This window comes from Rhinichthys klamathensis, unplaced genomic scaffold, assembly GCF_029890125.1.
Source record: "Rhinichthys klamathensis goyatoka isolate OS25496 unplaced genomic scaffold, OSU_Roscu_1.1 h1tg000172l_1, whole genome shotgun sequence".
Classification (NCBI taxonomy): domain Eukaryota; kingdom Metazoa; phylum Chordata; class Actinopteri; order Cypriniformes; family Leuciscidae; genus Rhinichthys; species Rhinichthys klamathensis.
Genome location: NW_026606702.1, coordinates 877,252 through 902,091, shown reverse-complemented (window position 1 = coordinate 902,091; position 24,840 = coordinate 877,252). Strand labels below are relative to the sequence as shown.

Genomic DNA, 24,840 nt, shown 5'->3' with positions numbered 1-24,840 from the left:
GAAAAGAAAGAGAAAGAAAAAACAGAAAGCACTGCAAAGACACCTTTGATTTGTATCTCATTTCACAAAATCAATTTGGTTTACATTTAACTGGGGTTTTCCCCTTTCTAAGTTTAGTGAGAATCTTTTTTAAGCGAAACCTCTTTCGTGTACTCAGTTTTTCTTCTCCTAACCTCTTTTGCCAATATAGAACTGAAAATTCAAATTTCTTCACATCTGAAAAGTAACTCTTTACTTCAGCAACCTTTCCAAAAGTCTCATCCAAAAACGAATTAATTTCATCCAAAGAGTAAATCTGATCACAACGTACCTAGGAGATATCTGACAAATCTGAAGTATCAGATAAAACACCATCCTCATCATCCTCCTCATTTATTTCAGCTTCACCTAATTTTTGTAATTTTTCTTTAGGCTCACCTGAATTTACCTTTCTGACACTGTTCTGATCTTCGGTGCTTCCAGACTCAGTCACTACACAATCTCTTCTTTTTTGACCTTCCATCCCCACGTCATCATTTATTTCAGACATCTGTACTTCAACATCACCTTCATCCATTTGTTCATTCTCAACAGACAACTCCTCATCCTTCCTCAAACTCTCAGTAGAGACCTCCTCATCATTTACTTTCTCAGTAAGAATTTCCTCATCATTCCTTACATTCTCAGCATTAATCACAACAACCTGATCTTTATGTGTATCTATTTGCACTCCAGTTTCAATTCCACTCGGGCCTGCCTCGGCTCTATTGGGACATGATAACCTTACGTGCCCGACACCACCGCATTCGAAACATCGCATCTCACCTGCGGTCGCATATAACATGTACGACTTGCCTTCATACATGCATCGAAACGACACATTAAGAGTCTGCGAGTTTAAGAACATAAATACATGTCGCCTAAACGACAGCACATGTTTCAAAGCCGCATTTTTGCAGCCAAGTGGAACCATTTTGATCCCTCTAGCAAGTTTACCGAAACGCGAAAGCTCGCGCTCGATATCAGCGTTGGGAATGAACGGTGGAATATTGGAAACGGTTACTTTACTTGTTGGTGTTACTAACGGTTGAACGTGAATAAAAGCACCACTTACCGAGATCCCGCTTTCGATCAAACGATTCACGAGGTGTTCATCCTTGAGAAAAACCACCACGGCTTTGTTCATCCAGGATGCAGAAACAATGTTGTCGTGACCAACGCGTTCAGCTACATCCAACAACACGTCTTCCACAGACTCTCCAGCGTTCGTGACACACCTGATGCCGTGACGGAGCGACAGAGACGACGTCTGCACACTCCCGTGCGACGCCATCTCCGTCCCCGACACGCAATAGGCTACTAGACTATTACACGAACCAAAAAACTGAGAATATAACAGACTAAACCCAAACTAGTTTTGCGAAAGAAAATACATAGAAATGCTTCCAATAAGCTCCCAAAAGAATAGTTAAGAAAAAAGTTTCAAATTTCCCTCTCAACGTGATCACCCTCCCACACACTCCCACACACTACCACTTCCCAGCATACACTGAGAGAGAGAGAGAGAGAGAGAGAGAGAGAGAGAGATTGAGAGAGATAGAGAGAGAGATTGAGAGAGAAAGATAAAGAGAGAGAGAGAGAGAGAGAGAGAGAGAGAAAGAGAGAGAGAGAGAGAGAGAGAGAGAGAGAGGGAGAGATAGAGAGAGAGTGGCAAGGTGCCACGAGAAAAATGAATAAATATAACAGAAAGCTAAAAATCTTGCAATTATTTGTGTCTAGTTTCAGAAAGCTGTTAGTTTTTCATTTTAAATTTCTGTAAAGCATAGATGAATTAGAAATATGCAAGACACGCCTACAGGGTTTGTTACTGTAGCTGAAGCAACAGGTTGTATGTGAAAGCATACAAGACAACAATGGCATAGAAACAGGCATCCAGTGAAAAAAAAGTGTTGGATGGAGTGTTCATATCATTGTAGTTTTATGTAAAATTGACTGAAATTCACACACACAGAATGAATAAATACATTTATAAACCACCTTCCCGCCAAATAAATATATATTATACTTTATAAGCCAGTCTTTTGTGTGACAGTAGGATGAATTTTTATATTGATTTAAATAACTAATTTTTTTTTAAAGACAATGTAAAAATTACAATGGAAGATACACTTGCACCTTGAAATTTAAACAGGAACACAAACGCAGGAATATGTGTTTTCTTCACTACTGTAATATTCAGCTCGCTGTCATGGCAATAAAGTAGACAGATTTCTGAAAGTGGCTTCCACCTTCAGCGAAAATTATACTTCTTTATGCATAACATTGAAAAAAACATTACTGAATGTGTTTACGTGCTCAGAATGTTGCCTTTCGAACGGTCACTTCGTATTGCGTAGCTATATACGCAGTGGGGAAACTCCTTTTCCTCGATTTACTGAAGCCTATATGTAAAACGCATTCGCAGCTGCACAGCTAGCACACTGAGCGTCTGGCACGCTCATAGGCTGTGCTGCAGCAACTGCACATCCAATGGCACGGGCAACTCTGACGTGCGACCAACGAGCTAGCCCAACGTCAGAGCCCACCGAGGGGGCGTGGCCTAGCCTATAATAGACCCCCGAATTCGCCATTATAGCAGATTTTTACCAGAGACAATTTATATAGAGACATGCCACTTCCTCAATCCTCAATACAACTATATAGGGAAACCCTGTAACGCAAAAGATGGCGGTTGTATGCACATGCCCCGCCCCTCCCACTGGAAAGCCAATCGTCTACTTTTAACAGTCAAGCCGGGAAACATGTAAGCCTATCGTCTGGTTCCACTGCCGCATGCGCACAGTTTAGGTTTGCAACAGCGGAGACGAGAACCCTTGCGCATGCGTAGTAAACGTATAACCTGTGTGGAAAAAGGCCTTTTAAACCTTATTTTGGGGCAAAGTCATCAAACTTTTTCAGCGATTTTTTTCAGCGAGCTTGGTCGTGCTCGAGCACCATCTTTGGCTCAACCTCACCGAGATCAAAGAAGCCGACAGAACTAGATTTCTCGACGCCCCGGTTTCCAGCTCCGGTCTCTTCGGCCAGATGGTGAAGGGATTCTCGGAGAGGTATACAGAGGCACAGAAAGCGTCCCAGGCCATGCGACACTTCTTGCCGAAATGCTCGAGCTCCGTGACCAGCAAGCCCATGCCACCGTCTTCGCCTCATCCAGCCAAACCGGTGAAGCAGGCCTCTCAGCCCCGCCCTGCGGCTGATAGCCACCGCCAGTCAAGGTCAACGAAGCGCTACCCGCTCCCCCAGCGCCAAGGCCCGCGAGCCAGCGTCGTGGTCGACCAGGTACCTCCGAAGTCGTCCTAGCACGAAGAGGAAAGAGATAGGGCTCGTGTCTCGCACTAGCCGGACCACCCTCGAAAAAAACAGCAAAACTTCCCACAGCTCCCTGTTCAGTTCAGGCGGCTGGGGATTTTATTATTGTAAACAGGCCCGCAGCAGTGAGCCCTTTGCAAACAAACGCCGTTTTCACGGCGACCCAAATAAAGCACAAAAAGAGCATGTTTCACAATCACAATATCAATACACCGTTCTGCCGTTCGGTCTGTCCCTGGCAACCCCGTACATTCACAAAATTTATGGATGCAGCGCTCTCCCCACTGAAAAGTCAGGGAGTGCACGTGCTGAATTATCTCGATGACTGGCTAGTGCTGGCGCAGTTGAGAGACGAACTGATAGTTCACAGGGATTTGATTCTTGGCCATCTAAAATGCCTGGGGCTCACAATCAATATTACCAGAGCGAACTGACCCCCAGCCAGACTGTAGTCTTTCTGGGCATGGTTTTAGACTCAGTGACAATGAAAGCGTGGCTCACTCAAGAGCGCGCGCTCTCTGTGCAGACACTGGCAGCCGCGTTCAGGGCGAGCGCGTGCCTCTGAAGAAATTTCAGAAACTGCTTGGTCTAATGGCAGCTGGATCATCAGTTCTCCACATGGGATTACTGCGCATGCGCCCGCTGCAGCACTGGCTGAAACGCTGTGTGCCTACCCATGCATGGCAGTCAGGCAGCCTGTGAATTATGGTGAATCACGGGTGTTTAAGAACACTGATTCCCTGGCGGGCTCGGTACCACAATGGGGTGACCATGGGGATAGTTTCCAGGAGGAAGGTGTTTTTTTTTACCTGGGTTGGGGAGCGCTGTGCGAGGGCAACCCTGCCTCCGGCCTCTGGTTGAGCACGGAGCAGAGCTTACATATCAACTGTCTGGAAATGAAAGCAGTTGGTTTGGCCCTGAAAGCTTTTCTGTCAAACCTCAGGGGTCACCACGTCCTAGTCCGTACGGACAACATGTCAGTGATGGCCTACGTAACTCGCCAGGGTGGCATCAGGTCAGGCAACCTGCATGCTATGGCGAGGGACCTCCTCCTGTGGGCACAGGCCAATCTGAGCTCTCTGAGAGCAGCGCACATCCCGGGCGTCCAAAATTTGGACGCGGATATGCTCTCACAGGGCAACAGTCCCCTAAGCGAGTGGTCCCTGAACCCTCAGACGGTCAGTCTAATATGGGAGATGTTCGGCGAGGCCGAAGTCGACCTTTTCGCCTCGAGAGCCAACACCCACTGCAGGGTGTTCTTCTCGAAGAACAGGGACGCGCTGGCTCATCCCTGGCCCAACCCGCCCCCTTTATGCTTTTCCCCCCGTCTTGATGATCCCACAAGTCATAGAACAGGTCAGGGAGAATGGATGCCCAGTCCTTCTGGTGGCTCCTCTCTGGAAATCCAGACCATGGTTTTCGGAGCTGGTTCAGTTGTCAGACACGATCCCCTGGCCTGTTTCAATGAGGACCGATCTCCTCACACAGGCCAACGGAACGATATGGCATTCCCGACCCGATATATGGGCCCTCCGTGTGTGGCCCCTAAATGGGTACCCGGGGACCTCCCTGACAGGGTCTTAAGCACAATCTCTGAAGCAAGGGCCCCGTCTACTCAGCGCCTTTATGCTTTGAAGTGGTCGGGTTTTTCCAGCTGGTGCTCGAAAAATCGAGTTGACCCAGAGTCATGTGAGGTATCTGTGGTACTCTCTTTCCTGCAGGAACTACTGGACGCGGGCCGCACCCCATTCACGCTCAAAGTTTACGTGGCAGCCATCGCAGCGTATCATGCTTTGGTGGCTGGCCAATCACTGGGAAGAAATGACCTGGTGGTAAGGTTTCTGAAAGGCGCTAGGAGGATTAACCCCTCCAGGCCCCCTTCGGTGCCGCCTTGGGATCTCTCCACGGTCCTTAGGGCCCTAAAGGGACCGCCTTTTGAGCCGCTCCAGTCGGTTGATCTAAAACCACTCTCGCTAAAGACTGCTCTCCTGTTGGCATTGGCATCTATCAAGCGAGTGGGAGATTTCCAGGCTCTCTCTGTGAGTCCTGCATGTTTGGAGATTGGAACGGATGACTCAGGAATCGAAATTGCGACCATTTTGGTCGCATATGCTCCTGAAATTTAATCTGTGCGACCTAAAAATATATTTGGGAGCATCTGTGCGAGTGCAAATAATGGTTGTGGTGCGACCTGTTTTTATTTCTCTACAAAACGTTCGCAAATTACTGCACAGTGTGTACCTTATGTGCGCTGATACGCGGTGGCCGGACCATCATTCTATCCAACGATTACATCCAATCAAACTTCATCCTTACGTTCCTAACTTTAAAGCAGATTTTAGATAGATTAATATTAGCTGTCAATCACTCCCATTCACTTACGCTGCGCTCCGTTGTCACGTGACAGGGAGCTGACTACCGCGCGACTATAAGGCTGAATAAGAGAGAAGATGAAACGAGGTTTTTCCTGCATTGAATTTTTTTGGCGACCGCCAAAGCCTTATTTGAGTGAGTAATAGATGACTGACTGCTGCGCTTGTGACAGGTAGTGATGGGCGGATCGATCCTAAAGTATCGATACTTCGATACTGACGTGGTATCGAAAAGGATCGATCCTCACATAAAAATATCGATCCAAATGTGTATTTTTTTTACCAGTAATTTTTTATTAATTTAGCACGCAATTCAGTGCGAAAAATAAGCGAATGTTAGCGGGTAATTGTGTAGGATAGAACCTTTTCTCCTAGTCATCTGTATACAAGACGAAACCAATCAATCACAGAGAGTGTTCGATGCTGGTGCTTCGCTGAGCTCACATGCCCAGTGCATTTGGGAAACGAAGCCTTGCTTAGATGTCAGAGAAACAATCGGGAGTTATTTCGCAATAAACAAACCAAAACTGTACATAACGATTTAAAATGTTGACGTCAGTAAGATCTTTTTTATGAAATTAATATTTTTATTCAACAAGGATCGATGCATTAAATTGATCAAAAGTGACAGTCAAGGGTTTTACACTGTTAAAAAAAATCTACTTCATATAAATGCTGTTCTTTCAACTTTGTTCATCAAAGAATTCTGCATAAAATGTTTCATAGTTTCCGACAAAATATGAAACTGTTTTCAACATTGATAATAATAAGAAATGTTTCCTGAGCAGCAAATCAGCATATTAAAGTGTAATGATGCCGAAAATTCAGCCTTGATCACATGAATAAATTACAGTTTACTATGGCATAGAAAACAGATAGCCTATGTTAAATTGTTAAATTGTAATATTACAGTTTTTACTAAGAGAAATAAAAATCTTACAGACCCCAAACTTTTGAACAGTAGGCTAGTACTAGTAGGCTAGTACTATAATTAGGGTAGTTTTGTAAAAGTCACTGACTAATTAAAGGGGAGTTGAGAGCACAAATCACAAAATAGGACTAGTAGTCATGAAAACGTGTTCAGATTTAGCATATTAATGATGCATTCACCTCATAAATCATGACACACTGCTCTAGCACAGGAAAGTGCATACAAGTTCAAATGCATGCTTTTAAAATGAAAAAGTATCGGTATCGATATCGGCGATACTGGCCCTGTATTTACTTGGTATCGGATCGATACAGAAATTTGCAGTATCGCCCATCACTAGTGACAGGGCTCATATTACTGAAAGAACGAGCAGAGAGAGAGAGAGAGAGAGAGAGAGAGAGAGAGAGAGAGAGAGAGAGAGAGAGAGAGAGAGAGAGAGAGAGAGAGAGAGAGAGAGAGAGAGAGAGAGAGAGAGAGAGAGAGAGAGAGAGAGAGAGAGAGAGAGAGAGAGAGAGAGACAGACGGTCGCTCGCAGCGCGCACTCTCACAGTCTTCAAACAGTCTTGCTCTCGCTCTCTCACGCTGCACGCATATAAATCGAGAATTGACACGATGGTAAAAGGTAAGAAGACCGAAGTTTCACGTGAAGCATTCGGAGATTTTTCTAATGACTCCTTTGAACTGATTCCATTTAATGAACGGTTAAAACAACTTATCTGTCCAACACTGAACTCATCTGCATCGGTGTATAACAAATCGGTAACACTTTACAATAAAGTTCAATTTATTAAACTCTAGTTAACTACATTAGTTAACATTAACTATTAATAAACTGCATTTCTACAGCATTTATTAATCTTTGTTAATGCTAATTTAATCATTAATAGTAGCCTTATTGAAATCAAAAGATGTATTTGTTAACATTAGTTAGCCTAATGCACTGTGAAGTAACATGAACAAACAATGAACAGCTGTATTTTTTATTAACTAAGATTAACAAAGATTCATAAATACAGTAACAAATGTATTGCTCATGGTTCATGTTAGTTAGCCTAATGCATTAACTAATGTTAACCAATCAAACCACATTTACACAGAACACCTCTTAAAATAAGAATGTAAGTGCTTACCCCATTTATTTTTAGGAAGAGTGGTTAGGAAGATTTAACCTTAATAAACTACAGTATTTTCAGGTTATTTAAATGACAATGTGAAGAAAACTTACCAAAAAAAAAAAAAAAACTTTTAGTTTAGACTGGAGTGAGGTGAAACCAAAAACAAAAAGTGCAAATCAAGTTGTTGTTAGCTAGCTGCTAATTGTATTCAATTGTATATGGTAGAAAATTAGTTAAAATAAACTTTTTAATGCTACTTTATTATTGTAGTTTTTGATATTGATATGATGATATACCAAAATGATGATTAGGTTTAGCAAAGAAGGATTTTATCTTACAAAGCTATGAAATACAGTGGTAAAATCACAGCTTTAATAAAAAATAAAAAAAACAGGGCAAGAAAGGATGACAGTGTCCATCGGCCACCACCGAAAAGAAAACCAATACATTTTAAGCGCAAGAGCTTGGTTAAACAAGGAGAGAGTGCCAAGCACAAAAAAATGCAGGGACAAGTGTGTGGAAAACAAATCAGGTTCAATTATTAAGGCTTTTAATCATCAGAATGCTGCCGGTCGTTCCGCTCTTCTGGCAGAGCTAAATGTCAAATTTGGTGGGTGCTCCTAAATTTTTGCTGGTGCTCCTAACTTTTTGAAGTTGGGAGCACCAGTGCTACCAGGTAAAAAAGTTAATTTCGAGCCCTGTGACTCCAGAGTCATTCTCAAACTTAGGCATTGTTACGTACCCAAGGTGCTCTCAACGCTGTTTATAGCACAAGTTATTACGCTATTAGCCCTTCCCCCTTCTGCTGAGGATGGGGAGGTTAATCTTCTCTGCCCTGTCAGGGCGCTGAGAATCTATCTGGAGCGTTTTCCGTCTTTTAGACAGTCAGAACAGCTGTTTGTCTGCTTTGGTGGCTGATCTAAGGGTGATCCAGTCACTAAGCAAAGACTGTCTAGATGGATAGTGGATGGCATTTCTATGGCTTATACCTCAGTGGGTCAGGTTTGCCCTATAGGTGTCAAGGCCCATTCGACCAGAGGCATGGCCTCGTCATGGGCTTGGTCATCTGGTTTTCCCATTCAAGATATTTGTGATGCGGCCGGCTGGTCCTCGCCTTCCACATTTATGAAGTTCTATAATATGGAGGTGCCTTCCCTGCAGGCGAAGGTACTTTCGGTATGATTAAGACCCGACGTGTTCTGGTCTTGTCTACAAAAATTACTGTGCATAATCACATACATATATATATAAAACCCGCTTCGGCCGGTTATAAAATTGTACTAATAATCCCGACAGTGTCTGGTTTTAGTATATTCTGTTAGTTGTTACTGACTCTTATATATTAATCAGGCCCGACAGTGTCTGGTCTGTTATATATGTAATTATATAATTGGGTTCTGGCTTGTTCTGTTAGCTCAGGGGTGCTGAGTTGCAGTGCAACCAGTTACTTAGGGTGTGGCGTTTTGCTTGGTGTCCCCACTGCGTATAACTCCGCAATACGAAGTGACCGTTCGAAAGGGAACTACTCGGTTACTATCGTAACCTCAGTTCCCTGAGAGAGGGAACGTATAAACCTGCTATAATGGCGAATTCGGGGGTCTATTATAGGCTAGGCCACGCCCCCTCGGTGGGCTCTGATGTTGGGCTAGCTCATTGGCTCAGAGTCGCCCGTGCCGCTGTTGCTGCAGCACAGCCTATGAGCGTGCCAGACGCTCAGTGTGCTAGCTGTGCAGCTGCAAATGCGTTTTATATAGGCTTCAGTAAATCGAGGAAAAGGAGTTTCCCCACTGCGTATAGCTACGCAATACTCGTTCCCTCTCTCAGGATACTGAGGTTACGATAGTAACCGAGTAGTTTTCCGTTTTTCTGCACCAAGTAAACTTTGGCTCATGTAAACCTTTATCAATATTTGTGATAATCAGTATTTGTTAATTTTTGCAGGTTTTATACATTCCTATTATTATAGATTCTGAAGTCTGTTTAAAGCCCAGTTCATGGGAAATGCAGTATTTGTATGTAAATGTAGAAATCAAGGAAACAGTGCAGCCTTTGCCAACATGCCAGAATATCATTTATATAACGACACACTGAATGGGACATTATTACTTAAAGGGATAGTTCACCAAAATTCTGTCATTATTCACCCTCAAGTTGTGACAAACCTGTATGAAGTTCTTTCCTGTGCTGATTGAATGTCGGTAACCAAACAGTTGTAGGCCACATTGACTTCCATAGTATTTTTGCCCCCATATTATGGAAGTCAAGTCCATCAACTGTTTGGTTACTGACATTCTTCAACATACCTTCTTTTGTGTTCAGCAGAACAAAGAACTTCATAGAGGTTTGTCACAACTTAAGGGTGAGTAAATGATGACAGAATTTTGGTGAACTATCCCTTTAAGTAATAATGTCCCATTCAGTGTGTCGTTATATAAATGATATTCTGGCATGTTGGCAAAGGCTGCACTGTTTCCTTGATTTCTACATTTACATAGATTTTTCGAATTTTCAAAAGATTCCGTTTTCAAAAGTTTGCGTTTTCAGGCCACCAAAACGCTGTTGTCGTGTAAATGAAAGTCTTTGTTGAAAACCATGTCGTGTAAACGGCCCCTTAGTTGACAAAGTTACTTATGGTTAGTAGAATGTCTAAAGTGGACTGTTGAAATAAACCTTTAATTTTGAGGCCACACCCTTCCCCCTGTCATTCTCATGCGGATCCAGGAGATAGAAGTTTTTCCATGCTGAGAGTTAAGCGTTTGTGTGTGAGGAAATAACCTATATTGTGTTAAAAAATAGCGCATGAGAACAGTTCCTGTTCTTTGTATTTATCTGAGCTCCATTAGACGAGGCATGTTGTTTTGCTTGTTTACTCTCACTGTCAGGGACTATTTTTCTAGTGGAAGGATGGCAGGCACTCAGGCAGTGGCCTCTCGTTCCTTATTGCTTACTCATCAAACTTGTTGATGTTTTAATGTTATGATGTTTTAGTAAATTGGGTTAATATAGGAGAAGTAATGTGGGACACCTAATCTTATATTGCAGTACATTACATAAATTGAATTGGCATTCCTAAATGTTCTTCATTGCTATTGTGATTTTAACCTGTTCACTCTTCTACAGCGATGAGTATGGGGCATGTAATGCATCCCAAAATGCAGTGCTGTTGATGGAAGCACATGCTCACCTTACCAACGGCTTGCAGTCAAGAGAAAGACTTCTGCTGCTTTTCACAGATTCACTTATCATCGCCAAGACTAAGTATGTCAACTTTTTAGTGGGTGTGGGTATGTGTGCATTAATATGTTAAACATGTAGGACATCTGTCTCTCTAAAAATGCATGTGTGCATTGTGTGTGTTACATGTTACAGGTCTCTGTATCTAAAGCTGAAGGATCGTGTTAGCCTCTCAGATATATGGCTGGCATCCTGTGTTCATTGCATCACAGACAGGAAGCTCACCTCCAAGAACTCGTTTGTGATTGGCTGGCCGACCATCAATTATGTCATCAGTTTCAGGTGGTCTTTGAAAAACTATTTCAAAATTGCTTAAATGTCAAACATCTGTAGTTTTGGCAATCCAAACCAGACTGATGTGGTCATTGTATGTAATTCAGACAAATAGTACTGAAAAATTCTAAACCGTTATGTTTATGGGATTTTTACAACTTGAGATGAAGTAGCAGGCTTTAAAAGAGAACTATTCTGTAGTGGAAGGAAAGGAATGGTGGAAAGCTTTAGGCGCTACAAAGGTGCTGAGGAAAATAATTCAAGTGAGATCCACCCACACTACTGCTACTGACTTGATCATAAAACACTGTGTGATAAGATGACAGAAAACATTTTTTTCCTGCAGCATTTAAATTCCCATGTGAAGTTTGCATTATATGCACTCACACACTCTCTTCCAAACTCAGCTCAGCTCTTTGTCATTTACAGTGCTTATTTGCCTCCTTAATTACCTGATTTTTAATTCTTCATTAGACATATTGTTGTGAAGATAAAAGTAGGTCAAATCCCATGAAATGGAGAATCCATAATATGCTGCTAATCACAGGATAAAAAAACAACACTGAGAATCCTTTTAGTTAAAATCACAAAGAGAGTGAGGTAATGACCTTTTCATTCTTCCTCTAATCTAGAGTGTGTTAAATACTATCTCTGGCAAAGTGAGCAAATGATGTAGAAATAAAAGGAAGTTGGTGACACATTTTCTTTCTTTTTAAATACACCTGTAAGCATGTGTTGGAACTATTGTAAAAATGTGAAAAATATTGGGTGCGAAATGTGTAAGAAAGTTTTTAGAGAGTCTCAGCTGCATTTGTTTGACAGCACCTCACTATGACATCAGAAGCCCACAAGGTTTTAACCTCCTCAAAAGGAAGTCATAACAAAAAATGGGGTGTAGCAGTGTGTCCAGTAACTGCGAAAAAACAGATTTAGGACAAGAAACCATTTCTTAAACTGATCTTTTAATATAAATTGAATAAATTGTCCCATGAACACATTTGCAACACAAATTTTGAAATTCTCTGAGGAGGAATTTTCAAGGGGGGACAGAGTTCCAGTTTACATTTTTAAGGAAATTAAAAGGATTTCTGTCTTTCTAGCCTATGAAAGCTATGCGAGTTCCGCGTTTCCACCGAAATTACCCAGAACAATTTGTCCCAGGAACTTTTTCCCCCCCAGACCACTGTTTCCACCGTGATCTAAAGTATCATGAAGATTAGGCAAATTAGTGCAAACTGCGTGCTACTTTACAGTTCCCACTGGATTCCATCCTCTGAATGTAAGCTTAATAAAGCATGAACCTCGTCCTCGGTCCATCGGTCGTATTTTTTAAACTCCATTGTTGATTTGAATAGCAAACAACTGTTACTGCACGCACCGCAACAGATTTGAAAAAAATGGTGGTTGAAATAGTCAACTAAGTCAATCAAAATGCGGCATGAACTCAACCAATCAGCATGTTCAGTGCCCATGTCCCACCCTGAAAGTTCATGAAAAAGTACTACCTCGCATGAAGCAGGGACTTTCGGAGGGGGAAATATTTACCCGGAACTTCATTTAGACCTGGTGCCTGCGGTGTTAACACACGGAGTACCACCCCAAAGTCCCTAGTTCCTGGGGAAAGTTCCTGCGTTGGAAACGCGGCTAAATACTGTAAATGTTTGGGATCGTCCACGTCTGTGGTTGCGCAATGTTCACTTTTGGGAATGGTTGGGATACATGCAGCTAATGAGAATGTTAATGAAGGGTACATAAGATGGTCACTTAAATGGTTAGGTGGTACATACGATCAGAAATTAAATGAGTTACAAACTCAAGACTAGAAGCAACCTATATCAAATAAAAACTACATTCACTAATATCAGAACTCAGTGTCTTATGTATTTTCATTCAGGTGCATTTGTCTGAAAATCTAATTAGAATATTTTAACTAAATCTAACGTTTCCTCTCTCTTTCTGCCTGTCCTCCAAAACCAAAGCTCGTCAGAAACAAAGGAGATATGGTTACAAGCTCTTCAGTGGTAAGGGAAAAAACAAATCAAAGACTCATGTCCATAACAGCATATAATGTATCAAAGTACAAGTTTCTTTTCAAACATGAGGTATTCCTGCTCTGATGTTGTGTCCATTTTCTTGAATGTTCCACGCCTCTGTATTTGTTTTTTCTTGCTTTCCCATTTGTTGTTCTTTGTTTGTAATAATGTTTCATTCTTCAGGCACACCTGCAGGGCCAGGCAAAGAGTCTTGCCAAATGCCATTCTTCTCTACGTTCTGCTGATCTGCCATCCCGATGACAACAGCTCACCGGTACATAAACGCCTTTTGGTTTAATTTGGACCAAGCCACTCCCGGCCCTCAGGGAACTAAATCTATGTCTCTGTTTATAAGTGAAGGTTATTTGTACTCTAGCCCGAAGCTTTTCCTTGTGAGTTGATGGTCAATGCTGTTGTTTGTTTACATGCTGTTGGCTTATAAGACCGTTGCTGTGGCAGTGGATGTGAGCACGACCGCAGAAAATGTGGTTCAGTACATCATGCAGCAGTGCAAACTACTGGTAAGTAGTCAGTTACAGCCTCTTGTTGTGAGTATGGTGTAATACACCTTTGCTTAAACATTAGCTATTTAACCTATTTAAAGCACAGTTGAATACTAGGAAGTGGTCCAAATTAGAGAGCCACATGCTTTTTCTTTACACCCAATATCACCTTGTAATTTGGTAGATTTAACTACCTGCTTGTCTGAGGCCATGTGCTTTTATAACGTTGTGTACATCGTTCTGTTGCTCTATGATGACTATGATGACCAGTAACTATATTGTGCCACATTTTTCCACTGGCATTTCCTGTGTTTGATATCAGCCACTTCCTTTTTCCTGTTTCTTTACAAAACATAATGACCACTTCCTGTGTGCAGGGTGAAGTCTTGGACTACCAGCTGTGTGTGAACTATGAAAAAGAACAGGAAACATACCCCCTTATTGGTGATGACACACACACACGCACACACAAACTTATTTTCAAGCATGTCCTTATGCTTGACCAATTGTAATTTGCTCCCATGCAGGGATCATGCATAACACACTTTTTCTGGAGTCAAAAACAATGTTATGCCTCTTTAACATCAGATAAAACAGCTGGGAGTACATGGAATTTACTAATTTCATTCACCAGAGATCTTTAGATTACATAAATTACATAATTACATAATAATTTAGGGAATATTATTCAAACAACAATATTGAGAAGAAAATGAGAAACCTGCTCTCGGGTGGATCATTTAAAGGTACAATATGTAAGAATTTTGTAATAAAATATCCAAAAATCACTTGCACAGTGTGATATATTTCCTGCAGTTGTGTACTTACAATATCCCAAAAGTCTCCAAAGATTTTTTATTTCAGAGAAATTCCAATTTTAAATAAGTGGCCCGGAAAAAAATGTCGCCTGTCAATGACGCAATATTCGCGCTATCCTCGGTTTCCGTTCATACTGCCATAGCCATGACGTAACCATGGCGACAGACGTGGACAACTGCGTAGTGCGTAACGTTTAGCGGCACGCAGTTCTTGTTTCTTTCAAACATAGACCATGGCAAGTAGACTTTGGGACAAACAAGAAGAACTAAAATGAGGATCAATATCAGCGTGCCGTTTTTGAGATGCCGAGAGCTCCACGTCCGCGACTAAATTGGACTTGACAGAGCTTCACGAGTCACGACTTGACAGCTTTATTAGACAGGTGAGCAAATGTACATAAAACAAATCAATGTTATAAAACGTTAGCTCAACATGATGAAATGTTAGAATATGGTCAGTATGTTATTCTAATGTTGATCTAGCTTACTGCTAGTTTCGTATAGCAAATGAACTAACACGTAGTATAACATTATAACTTTCAACACACATTTAAATGCCATTTAGTGTGATAGTGTAACGTTAGACCAAGTGGAGCAGCGCTGCGTTACCTCACAAGTTTAATTCGTCTAATAAACTGACCTGTGTGAGTAAGCCAGCACTTGCGGGTAGTTCGGTAGAATTAAATGTCCTTATTCATTTCTATCCGCGGGACTCGCGTGTGATATCTGTCTCTTTAGCAATCGCGACCTGCTTCATACCACTGTAATGTTAAAAAACATGAATGTTTGCACTCATCCATAAACATTATTAGATCCATCAGCTTGACAGCAAGTCCCACCATTCAGCTCATCACTGCGTCATCAACCTACGCCTTTGTTATTGTTGGAAACTGCGCCCTCTTGTGGCGAAAAAATCTTACATATTGTGCCTTTAATATCTTGAATAAGTCATCTAAATATACCACCAAGTTCAGCCTAAAACCAAACTGAATGGTTCATTTAAATTACAAGGCATGGTTTTCAGGCAAACTCACCATGAAATTAATATATCATCAGGGTTGGGTAAAATACAGAATTGAATTGAATCCCTTTCGGTCCATAAATTGGAATTTTAGTTGAATTGGTCTGCAACATTCAGAGTTTGTCTTGAGAAGCTTTGCTTTTCTAGTTAAAAAATGACAGTTCACTTTTTGAAAAGTGAAATTCACTTTTTGAAAAGTGAAATTCACTTTTTATCTCTAAAATATTTCCGTGTACCTCTCTATTGTCATTATTGCCAAATGACATTCACAAACCATACTGTAGGTTGCCACAAATGTAGTTTCAGCTGCTCGCAAGTGTCATGCATAATTAAAAGAAACATTCAATCACATCTAAGATGTAGCTGAAATTATATTTTAAGATTTTTTAATTACTCGATATATGCTCCAGCATCCCTGCGTTCCTACATAGGACAAGTGATTTAAAAAAATGGATGGATGTTTTGTTTTGTTATTTATTATAAATATATCATACTGATATAATATTTCAAGCATGATTTTTCTTAAAATCATCCCACATCCCAAGGTTGGACTCCTCCAAAGGACGTGATTTAGCCTGCATGCTGATATGAAAATCTTTTCTTCCCACTCATTGACAGCTCTGTGATGAAAGACCCGTCATGATAAAAAAAAAAAAGAAGCTTTTTTACTATTACTACTATTAATGAGCTGTCGGCACCACCCCCCAGGTCATATATATGCACATTTTTATGTAAGGTTTATTGAATGAGACAACAGGATATGCAAGGTTTAGTTCTAGATAACAGAATCCAAAACTCAATTAAACTTAAAATCTCTATGTCTTCTTGTTTTTTCCTCTACAGTATATTGTAATGGGGCAACCTCAGGATAATTTTCTCCAAATGCCAGCCATAAACTTTCACAAACAAACAAGCTGATCTACACGGTCTCAAATAATCTGAGGTGCTAGCTGGATTTTCTGTAGAAATTTTGCACACTAATCCATAGGTGCATAGATGTGTGTCGGATTTATATACAAATTTTGTACTAGTGAGAAAACAAAAAAGCAGCCTAGCAACTATTCTTAAGATCAAAAGAGGACAGTGTTTTACTCTCATTTCTTTAAAACACAGACAAAATCATACACAGAATGAAATATGTTAGCAATGAAGTAAACACAATAATATGCTTTTTGGTTCCTGTACTGTTCGAGAATGAAATTGCCTGCAACCTGAAACTTTCCAATTTCCTGTCTAAATTTTTGTCTCTTGTAGGCCATGAGCTACCATTCTTTATCCTGCATCATTCCCTGAGAAGTCAGCAAGACCATCTGCTCATGCCCAGTGAGCCCGTGCAGGAAACATTTAGTTCTGCCCAGCAGACAGTCTCTTCCAAGACCCCTCACTTCACCCTAAAAACCAGAACACAAACTCCTAGGGGTGAGTTCACTTGTCACCAACAGAACACAACACACATGGCCAGCTCAGTAAAACTCATCAAATGCATAATAAGATTTGTGCCTTCTCTGAGGATCTGTTCTCTATGGGGTTCCCTTTCGAAGTGGAACCTAACACTGTGTCATGAACGCTCCTTGTGAGCCGGTGTCTGAAGCACCTGTGATACACGCCGTTCTCGATTTGCTACCGCAGTCAGGTGACATCACATGTGTACCGGCTGGGCATATAAGGGTGCCCAGAAAGAAAGCATCAGATTCTTTGTCTTCAGGAAGCCATTTGTTAGCCAACTGGTAATCTGTCTAGGTTGTGATGAATGTAGATGATACCGCAACTTGCGTCCCACATCCTCATTGATCACCCTTCCTGTTCTCTTCTGAGTCCTCTCCCAGTACTTAGGACAGGGTTCGGGTGGTCGGGAGAGCAGGCCGTAGTTTTGGGCGGATAAAGGAACTGTAGCCTCCCTAACTAGATCTGCCTTGCAGGTACGTTTTAAGGGTATTGAGCTGTGTACATCTTACCACAGGCACTAAAGCTCTTGTGCACTGTATGGCAAACTTTGGCTACAGCTTAGCTCGCTGGAATTCTCACAGCACAATAAGCAGGCATTTGTTCAGTATGGCATAGTGGGTATTTTGTTCCCATCAACTCCTTGACGCAGTGTTTCATTCCCCTTCTCAGGGAACCTGAATAACCAGATACATTCTTTACATTGTGTGGCTATCTAGAGGCCATTAGTAGACATTTGCTCCATTTTCTCCCTTAAAGGGGAATTTGTGGAATTCTGGAGAATGGAATTAAACATGTATTTAATATTAGTTAAATGGAGTTCAGAGCTGTCTGCTGAGGTCTGCAAGTGCAGATTCAGTGTACATGAGTAGTGGAAGGCCGGGCAAATTGTCATATATCTTACATTCATTTATGAGTAAAAATTGCAATTGCATAAATGATTACTTGTTGGTTATCTACAGGTAAACATTTTAAGTTATAAAATTTGTTAAGTTAATACCTTTATTTATCAAGGATGCATCAAATTGATCAAAAGGGACAATAAAGGCATTTGTAATGTTACAAAAATATCTATTTCAAATAAACATTTCTTTTGAAATTTTTATTTATGAAAAAAATTTAAGCAACACAACTTTTTTCAACACTGATATAATAAGAACTGTTTCTTGAACACCAAATCAGCATATTAGAATAATTTATGAAGGATCATGTGACACTGAAGACTGGAGTAATGGTTGCTAAAATTCAGCTTTGCCATCACAGGAATAAATGACATTTTAAAATATAGTAAAAAAGAAATCATTTTAAATAATATTCAATATTTCACAATATTGCTGTATTTTTTATCAAATAAATGCAGCATTAGTGAGTATAAGAGACTTCTTTCAAAAACATTACTTACAGACCCCAGACTTTTGAACGGTTTCCAAAAACCTAGTTGCTGCCATTAATTATCATTTCTATGAATCCTTTTGTAGTTGTCGCATAAAAAAGTCTCTCAAAAATGATAATTATGTCATTGTTTGCACCCCTAATGTCATTCCAAACCTTGTGAAATGTCTCAGCTTACGCATGTAACCATGGTTCCCTGAGAGGGGAATGAGACACTGCGTCCAGTGATGACACTTTGGGGAGTGCGTCTGAAGCACATGTGCAACTTGTCCAATCCTGATTGGTGCTGCATCACCTCATGACGTGTAATAGCGTAACGCTGAAGCTACAAAGGGAAGCCGGCAACAAAACAGCATCAGTTTCTGATAGACTGAAGCGAGCCGCTTCCAGGCATGCAGGGTCTCAAATACGAAAGCACTTGAGACCCCGGTGTGACCAGCAGGACCAGGCTATAAAACCTTGCTGCATCACAAACTTCCTGAAGGGATGCCCCCGACAGTAATGCTTTGGAGGATGCCATACTTCATGTGTAATGTGCTTTGACTAGAAGAGGCACCTGCTGATTGTCTGTTTGGTGGCCAGGCAGCCCTTCTTGGGGGGCCCAAAGCACACCAGCAGCTGATCAGTTTTCCTCCATTGAGAAGTCTTAAGCATATAGACTTCAAGCATAGACTTCAAAAATATAGACTTCCGCCGACACATTAGGAGGAGGATGAAAGGCCTTAAGGACTGTAGAACGGACCACATTAGTGGGTACATAGCTCAGCCTCGGGTGGAGAATACCTTTTACCCTACCCGGTGCAAACTCTTAAGCAGGAGGAGGCAACTGACAGGGTCTACAAATCTCCTACTCTCCTGAGTGATGTGATCGCCAGCAGAAACGCCATCTTTAAAGCGATGCGTTTATCTGATGCAGCGTCCAAGGGCTCGAATGTTGCCTAGGACAACCCTTCTAATGCTACTGCTAGGTCCCAAGCCGGGACTCTAATCTGAGCCGTAGCCCGTAGGCCTCATCCTCAAGGTGGCACGAAGGAAACACATAGACAATCGAGGGAAATGCGTACAGACGAAGACTCTTCCACGTCTGTACCATGGCATCTAGCCCCAGCGGGATGTTTGAGGGAGAACCAGAGCGGACAGTGAGTCGTCTCTTGCGACACAAACAGGTCCATGTCCTCCTGACCAAACTTTCTCCAAATTAATTCCACCATCTCAGGGTGGAGTCTCCATTTGCCGCGCCTTAGCCCCTGCCTTGACAGAATTTCTGCTCCCTAATTCAGGTGACCAGGGACCACAGGAGGCTCTGGTGCGCCAGTCTGCATAGAATGCGCTACCTCAGACCCCTTGATGATTTATATACAAGACCACCGACATATTGTCGGGTCGAACTAGAACATGGTGGCCTCTGAGGTCTGGGAGGAAATGGCTTAGGGCTAGCAATACAGCTAACATCTCTAGGCAGTTTATATGCCAGGAGAGATGATGCTCCTTCCACAGACTCTGGGTCAAGCGGCCTTCCATGACTTCTCCACACCCCGTGTGGGATGCATCTGTGCACAGTCTTGCGATAACAGGATGCTCCCAACACTGGGCCTTGGGACCAGAACCTAGGTTTCTTCCACATGACCACAGTTTTGTTCAGCACTAGGTTTACAGAATCTTTGACAGACCTGTTTGTACACTTCGGAGAGGCTGTAGAATCCTTGTTTCCCAGGACACACTCGAAGGTTTGTATGCTCACAGATGTGAAGAGGTTGTTGAGCCAGTTGATTGTGGATGTCTTATAGTTGACTGCTTTTAAGTCTTTATAAAAAAAACTAAAAAACTTTCATTCTAATTCCATATCCACTTACAGTTTTAACATCCACTAATGGGTTTTTATGTTTTATTAGTCTTATGAAAATGTATATTTGAAATAGTTCACTACCTTTCTATAGCACATTTTAGTAATAACCTCTGTGCAAACTTCTTGTGCAATTCTGGCATGATTACATGAGCGTCTAATTTTTGTAATCAACCTTTCTGTAAATGATCATGGCTATTCATATTGATCTTTAACTTTTAACAATGCTACTTGCATACTTAAAGATTTTGTTTTCTCTAACACAGAGTAGCTACATTTTTTGCATTAATCAACAATTTTATGAAACCTTAAACATTTTCTGTACACAAATATTGTTACGAGAGGGGGGAAGAGATATAAAAGAGAACAGTTAACATTTAATTTGGTTAAAGATTTTCGATCCCTTAATAATGAAACAAATACTTCTTACAGTTTTAACATTTTGTTAAAGATTTATGGACATTTCCTATTATTTACCTCTAATACTACCAATAATCTTTCTGGATTCCTCTCACCTCTCATCATATAATACTGTACTTTATTGTACAGTACATAATGGTGATATCAGGGGTCAGTTATTAGTAATAGAGCCCTTGCAATCAGTACTAGGAACATTCAGTGTAATCGCATGGGATGCAGCCAATTCTGATATCTTCTTCCTTTGAGTGTGGCTTAAGGCCCTTGCACACTGAGTCCGAAATTTTCGTATGCGTTTTTTCCGCAGAAAAACGCAGAAAATCAAACCCGATCCGATTTTATTCAGAAGCGTGCAAGCGTGATTGACATAGCGTGAGGTCGTATTTATTTTTTAATGTGCGAAAATTTCGGACGCGAATTTCGGACTCAGTGTGCAAGGGCCTTTACTCTTGCCTTCCTCATCCCTCGCCATCCCTCACCATTACACTACAGAAAAATAGGAACATCAAATCATGTGATCAAACATGTTTATTTATTTATAGATCAAGAGACACTGAAATGCTGTGAGGAAACATTTAATAGAAAGATGGTTTAATTTTCCTTGTGTTTTCCTTTTTTTTCTCAAACTACAATCAGCGGAACAGTAGCTCCTCTCAATAATGTATTTGCCAAAGTCTGATTGGTCCATTTTGTATCATTGACTGACAGGTGCTTTGCTGAAACACAAAAGAAAGAGGTCTCTGATTGATTGGGCTCTGAGGAGGGGACACTTTCATCAATCTGATGGCCAGTCTGATCCACAAACTGCCTCTCACAAGCTATTTGGTCAGTCTCTTTCTTCCATTTGTCCTGATGGAAACCTGCCCAAACCAATAATGGTAAGGATATCACTGGCTCTGGACCTTTTTGTTTTTATTGTTTCACTCATTGTTAATGGAACTTTCATTAAGCCACAGGTTTAGGTATGAGAGACTATATAACATATATTTCATGCTCCTGGCCATATGTTTATTTCTAATATGTGATCTATTTAATATAGCATATAACCTTAAGTCAAAATGCAAAAATAATATAGGTAAAATGACAATAATAGGTGTTGACCAATGTTCTCAAACTGTGTAGTGGTGTGGATGATTAGCATCACAATTTTAACACACACACACACACACACACACACACACACACACACACACACACACACACACACACACACACACACACACACACACACACACACACACACACACACACACACACACACACACACACACACACACACACACACATAAAATGACAAGATTATGTCTTAATATCAAGTATTAATTGTTCTGTTAAAACATTCTGTTAATACAAACAAGCAGCTTGTCATAATTACAGCAGAAATACTGGAAATATCCTAGCCTATATGGGAGGGGGGCCTTCAAATATTGTGTAGGACAATGGGGGGCCTTTGAGTAAAAAAGGCTGAGAACCACTGGTCTATTCTAGATGCTTGATTTCCTAATGAAAAAATTAATTGTGGTCTTCTTTTCTGAGTGGACTCAGAAACAATCAGTATAGAGCATGTTCCCATTCAGTCAGTCACTTTCGAAGTTACGTCGGACTGACGTCATGGGGTCTCGCCTGGGAGCCTAATCACCTCCAAGTCGTAACTAAACGAGCCAATGGGCACTGGCCAGTGAAATTTGAAAGCCGAATCTCACCCACCCGGACATACGGGTATAAATATGATCGGCATTACTCACTTCATTCGTATTTTACTTTGGTATATAAATGTACCGAATTATGAATATCATTATTTAAATCTAATAATTAATTAAATCATAATTTAAAGTAAATAATTGTAAAATACACAGTAAAAATAAATAATTTACTAAAAAGATATATAAATAATTGTTTACCTGGATGTTATGTAACCAATTAACCTAGAGAACTGAGAATCAGAATCAGAGAACTGTGTACATGTATGTGTTGTTAAAATATAGAAATATCATATTAAAGTCTGAGGAGGTACTACAAGTACAGTAAATATTTATGTACAATGGCTTTGGCTGAATAAAGAGTTTGAGAATCCCTGGCTTTGATTTACTATTGTGTGTGTGTGTGTGTGTGTGTGTGTGTGTGTGTGTACACACATAGGACCTACTATATCTGCTATTCTGTGAGGGTCCAGAGACCCGTGGAATCTTCCGTCGTTCAGCAAATGCCAAAAACTGTAGGATCCTAAAGGAGCGAATGAATTCTGGGCAAAGTATTTCACTGCATGAACAATCAGTTTACGTCTCTGCATCTCTAATTATGGTGAGAACACAGTCATTTCGATTCAACAGTGATACAGTATACACACAAATTTACACAAATAATTTCTCATCTACATTCACAGTTTAATTCTACATTCTCTATATAAGTTATCACAATTAATGGCTTGAGCATAAGAATTGTACTCTGCCCTATATATTACATTTCTTTGATTATCCTTTTTTATTCTTGATTAAATTATGTGTGTGTGTAGGAGTTCTTACGGAAACTGCCTGGTGGTGTTTTGTGCTGTGACTTATATGATGACTGGATGGAAGTGCTGGAGAGTGAGGATAGACATAACAAAGTCAGAAGGTGAGAACACCACACAAACATATACATATACATATGCTTGCACATACACACACACTGTTTGTACAAAGTGTATGAACTCAGACTGAGGTCCCACCTGGTATTAATATTTTCAGTTGATCTATCACTAAAACTGTAGTATTAGGTATTGGTAATATATTTCATTTATAGCTCAAAAGTTTACATACCCCTTGCAGAATCTGAAAAATATATATTTTTTGAGGGATATTTAAGAGGGATCATGAAAAATTGCATGCTATTGTTTTTATTTAGTACTGTCCTGAAAAAAGCTGTTTCCCATAACAGATGTTTACCCATAGTCCACAAGATAGTTGTTTCATGAGTCCCCTGTTTGTCATGAGCAGTTAAACTGCCCAAAGTTCTTCAGAAAAATCTGCAGGTTCTTTGGTTTCTGCATATTTGAACACTTTCAAGCGGTGACTGTATGATTTTGAGATCCATCTTTTTACACAGAGGACAATTGATGGACTCACACACCACTATTACAAAAGGACAGGTGCACACACTCAGTGATGCTCAAGAAGGCAACAGGATGCCGCGGGGTACACATAATGACATTTCTAGAGCCCAAGGTTGCTTTACAAAAACAAAGAAACATTATAGAGCATAGGTACCCAGCCTGGTCTTATTGTTTATCCGCCGATATTTGAACACAATATTTAAAGGTGCAAAAATATACTTTTCTGTACATTTGGTTAGACGCTAAAACATACATTATGGACATTCTAGCAGTATTTAAAATGTGAGCAGTATTACGAATTTACAATTATAGAAACAGTTATGAATAGTTATAAATAGTTATGAATCCTTTATAACATAAATATATTTATATAGTTACATTTACCATTTTATAGATATTTTTTAGATTCCTTAACGCTATCCTTAAACCTGAACATAACTACTTTTCAAAAATATTTTTTTAGTGACAATAATTTTAGTTATATACATCATATTGTAAAAAAAAAAAAATACAGATTGACAACTCAATAATTTTTCCGAAAATGGCAAAAAGCAGTTCCAAAGTAGTCCTAATGACGATGTGTTGCATACAAAGTATACAATAGTTTTATCTAAGATGCAGAGTAAAATTTTAGTTAATCACTGAAAATCTTATCCTGATCCACAGATCTCATTCAAAAGCACACATCACTTGGTGACGAGGCATACAAGAGGCAATGAGCTTTTGATATCATTGATATAAACCCTTTTTCGTAACATTTCTTGAGGCGGCTAATTTAGAATTTTTAACGAGTGCGGGATTTCATCGTTTTCACAATTGCTACTGAGATTGTAGACATAGATTGCTGAATAAAGACTTGAATTTTTTTCTGTTCCTCACACAACCCAAGCATTATGTATTCTGAAAATTTGGAAAAAGTAAAGTGGATTGCATTTATGTTCATTTTATGGTATGCTTGTGGTATATTTTGTGGTATTTTTTTATTCATCATAGCATATTGAGAAAACTG

General features: G+C 40.5%; 1 protein-coding gene across 1 annotated transcript in view; it reads left to right on the top strand.

Moving 5' to 3' along the window:
• Positions 1–24,840, top strand: part of arhgap20b (Rho GTPase activating protein 20b) — a 68,180-nt gene that overhangs the window by 10,442 nt on the left and 32,898 nt on the right. Inside the window, exons 3-12 of the mRNA XM_056260069.1 lie at positions 10,884–11,021; positions 11,133–11,279; positions 13,250–13,291; positions 13,487–13,577; positions 13,747–13,824; positions 14,184–14,250; positions 16,900–17,064; positions 21,449–21,618; positions 22,880–23,041; positions 23,253–23,353. Coding sequence (XP_056116044.1) covers positions 10,884–11,021; positions 11,133–11,279; positions 13,250–13,291; positions 13,487–13,577; positions 13,747–13,824; positions 14,184–14,250; positions 16,900–17,064; positions 21,449–21,618; positions 22,880–23,041; positions 23,253–23,353 — 1,161 coding nt within the window. The remainder of the gene's footprint in view (positions 1–10,883; positions 11,022–11,132; positions 11,280–13,249; positions 13,292–13,486; positions 13,578–13,746; positions 13,825–14,183; positions 14,251–16,899; positions 17,065–21,448; positions 21,619–22,879; positions 23,042–23,252; positions 23,354–24,840) is intronic.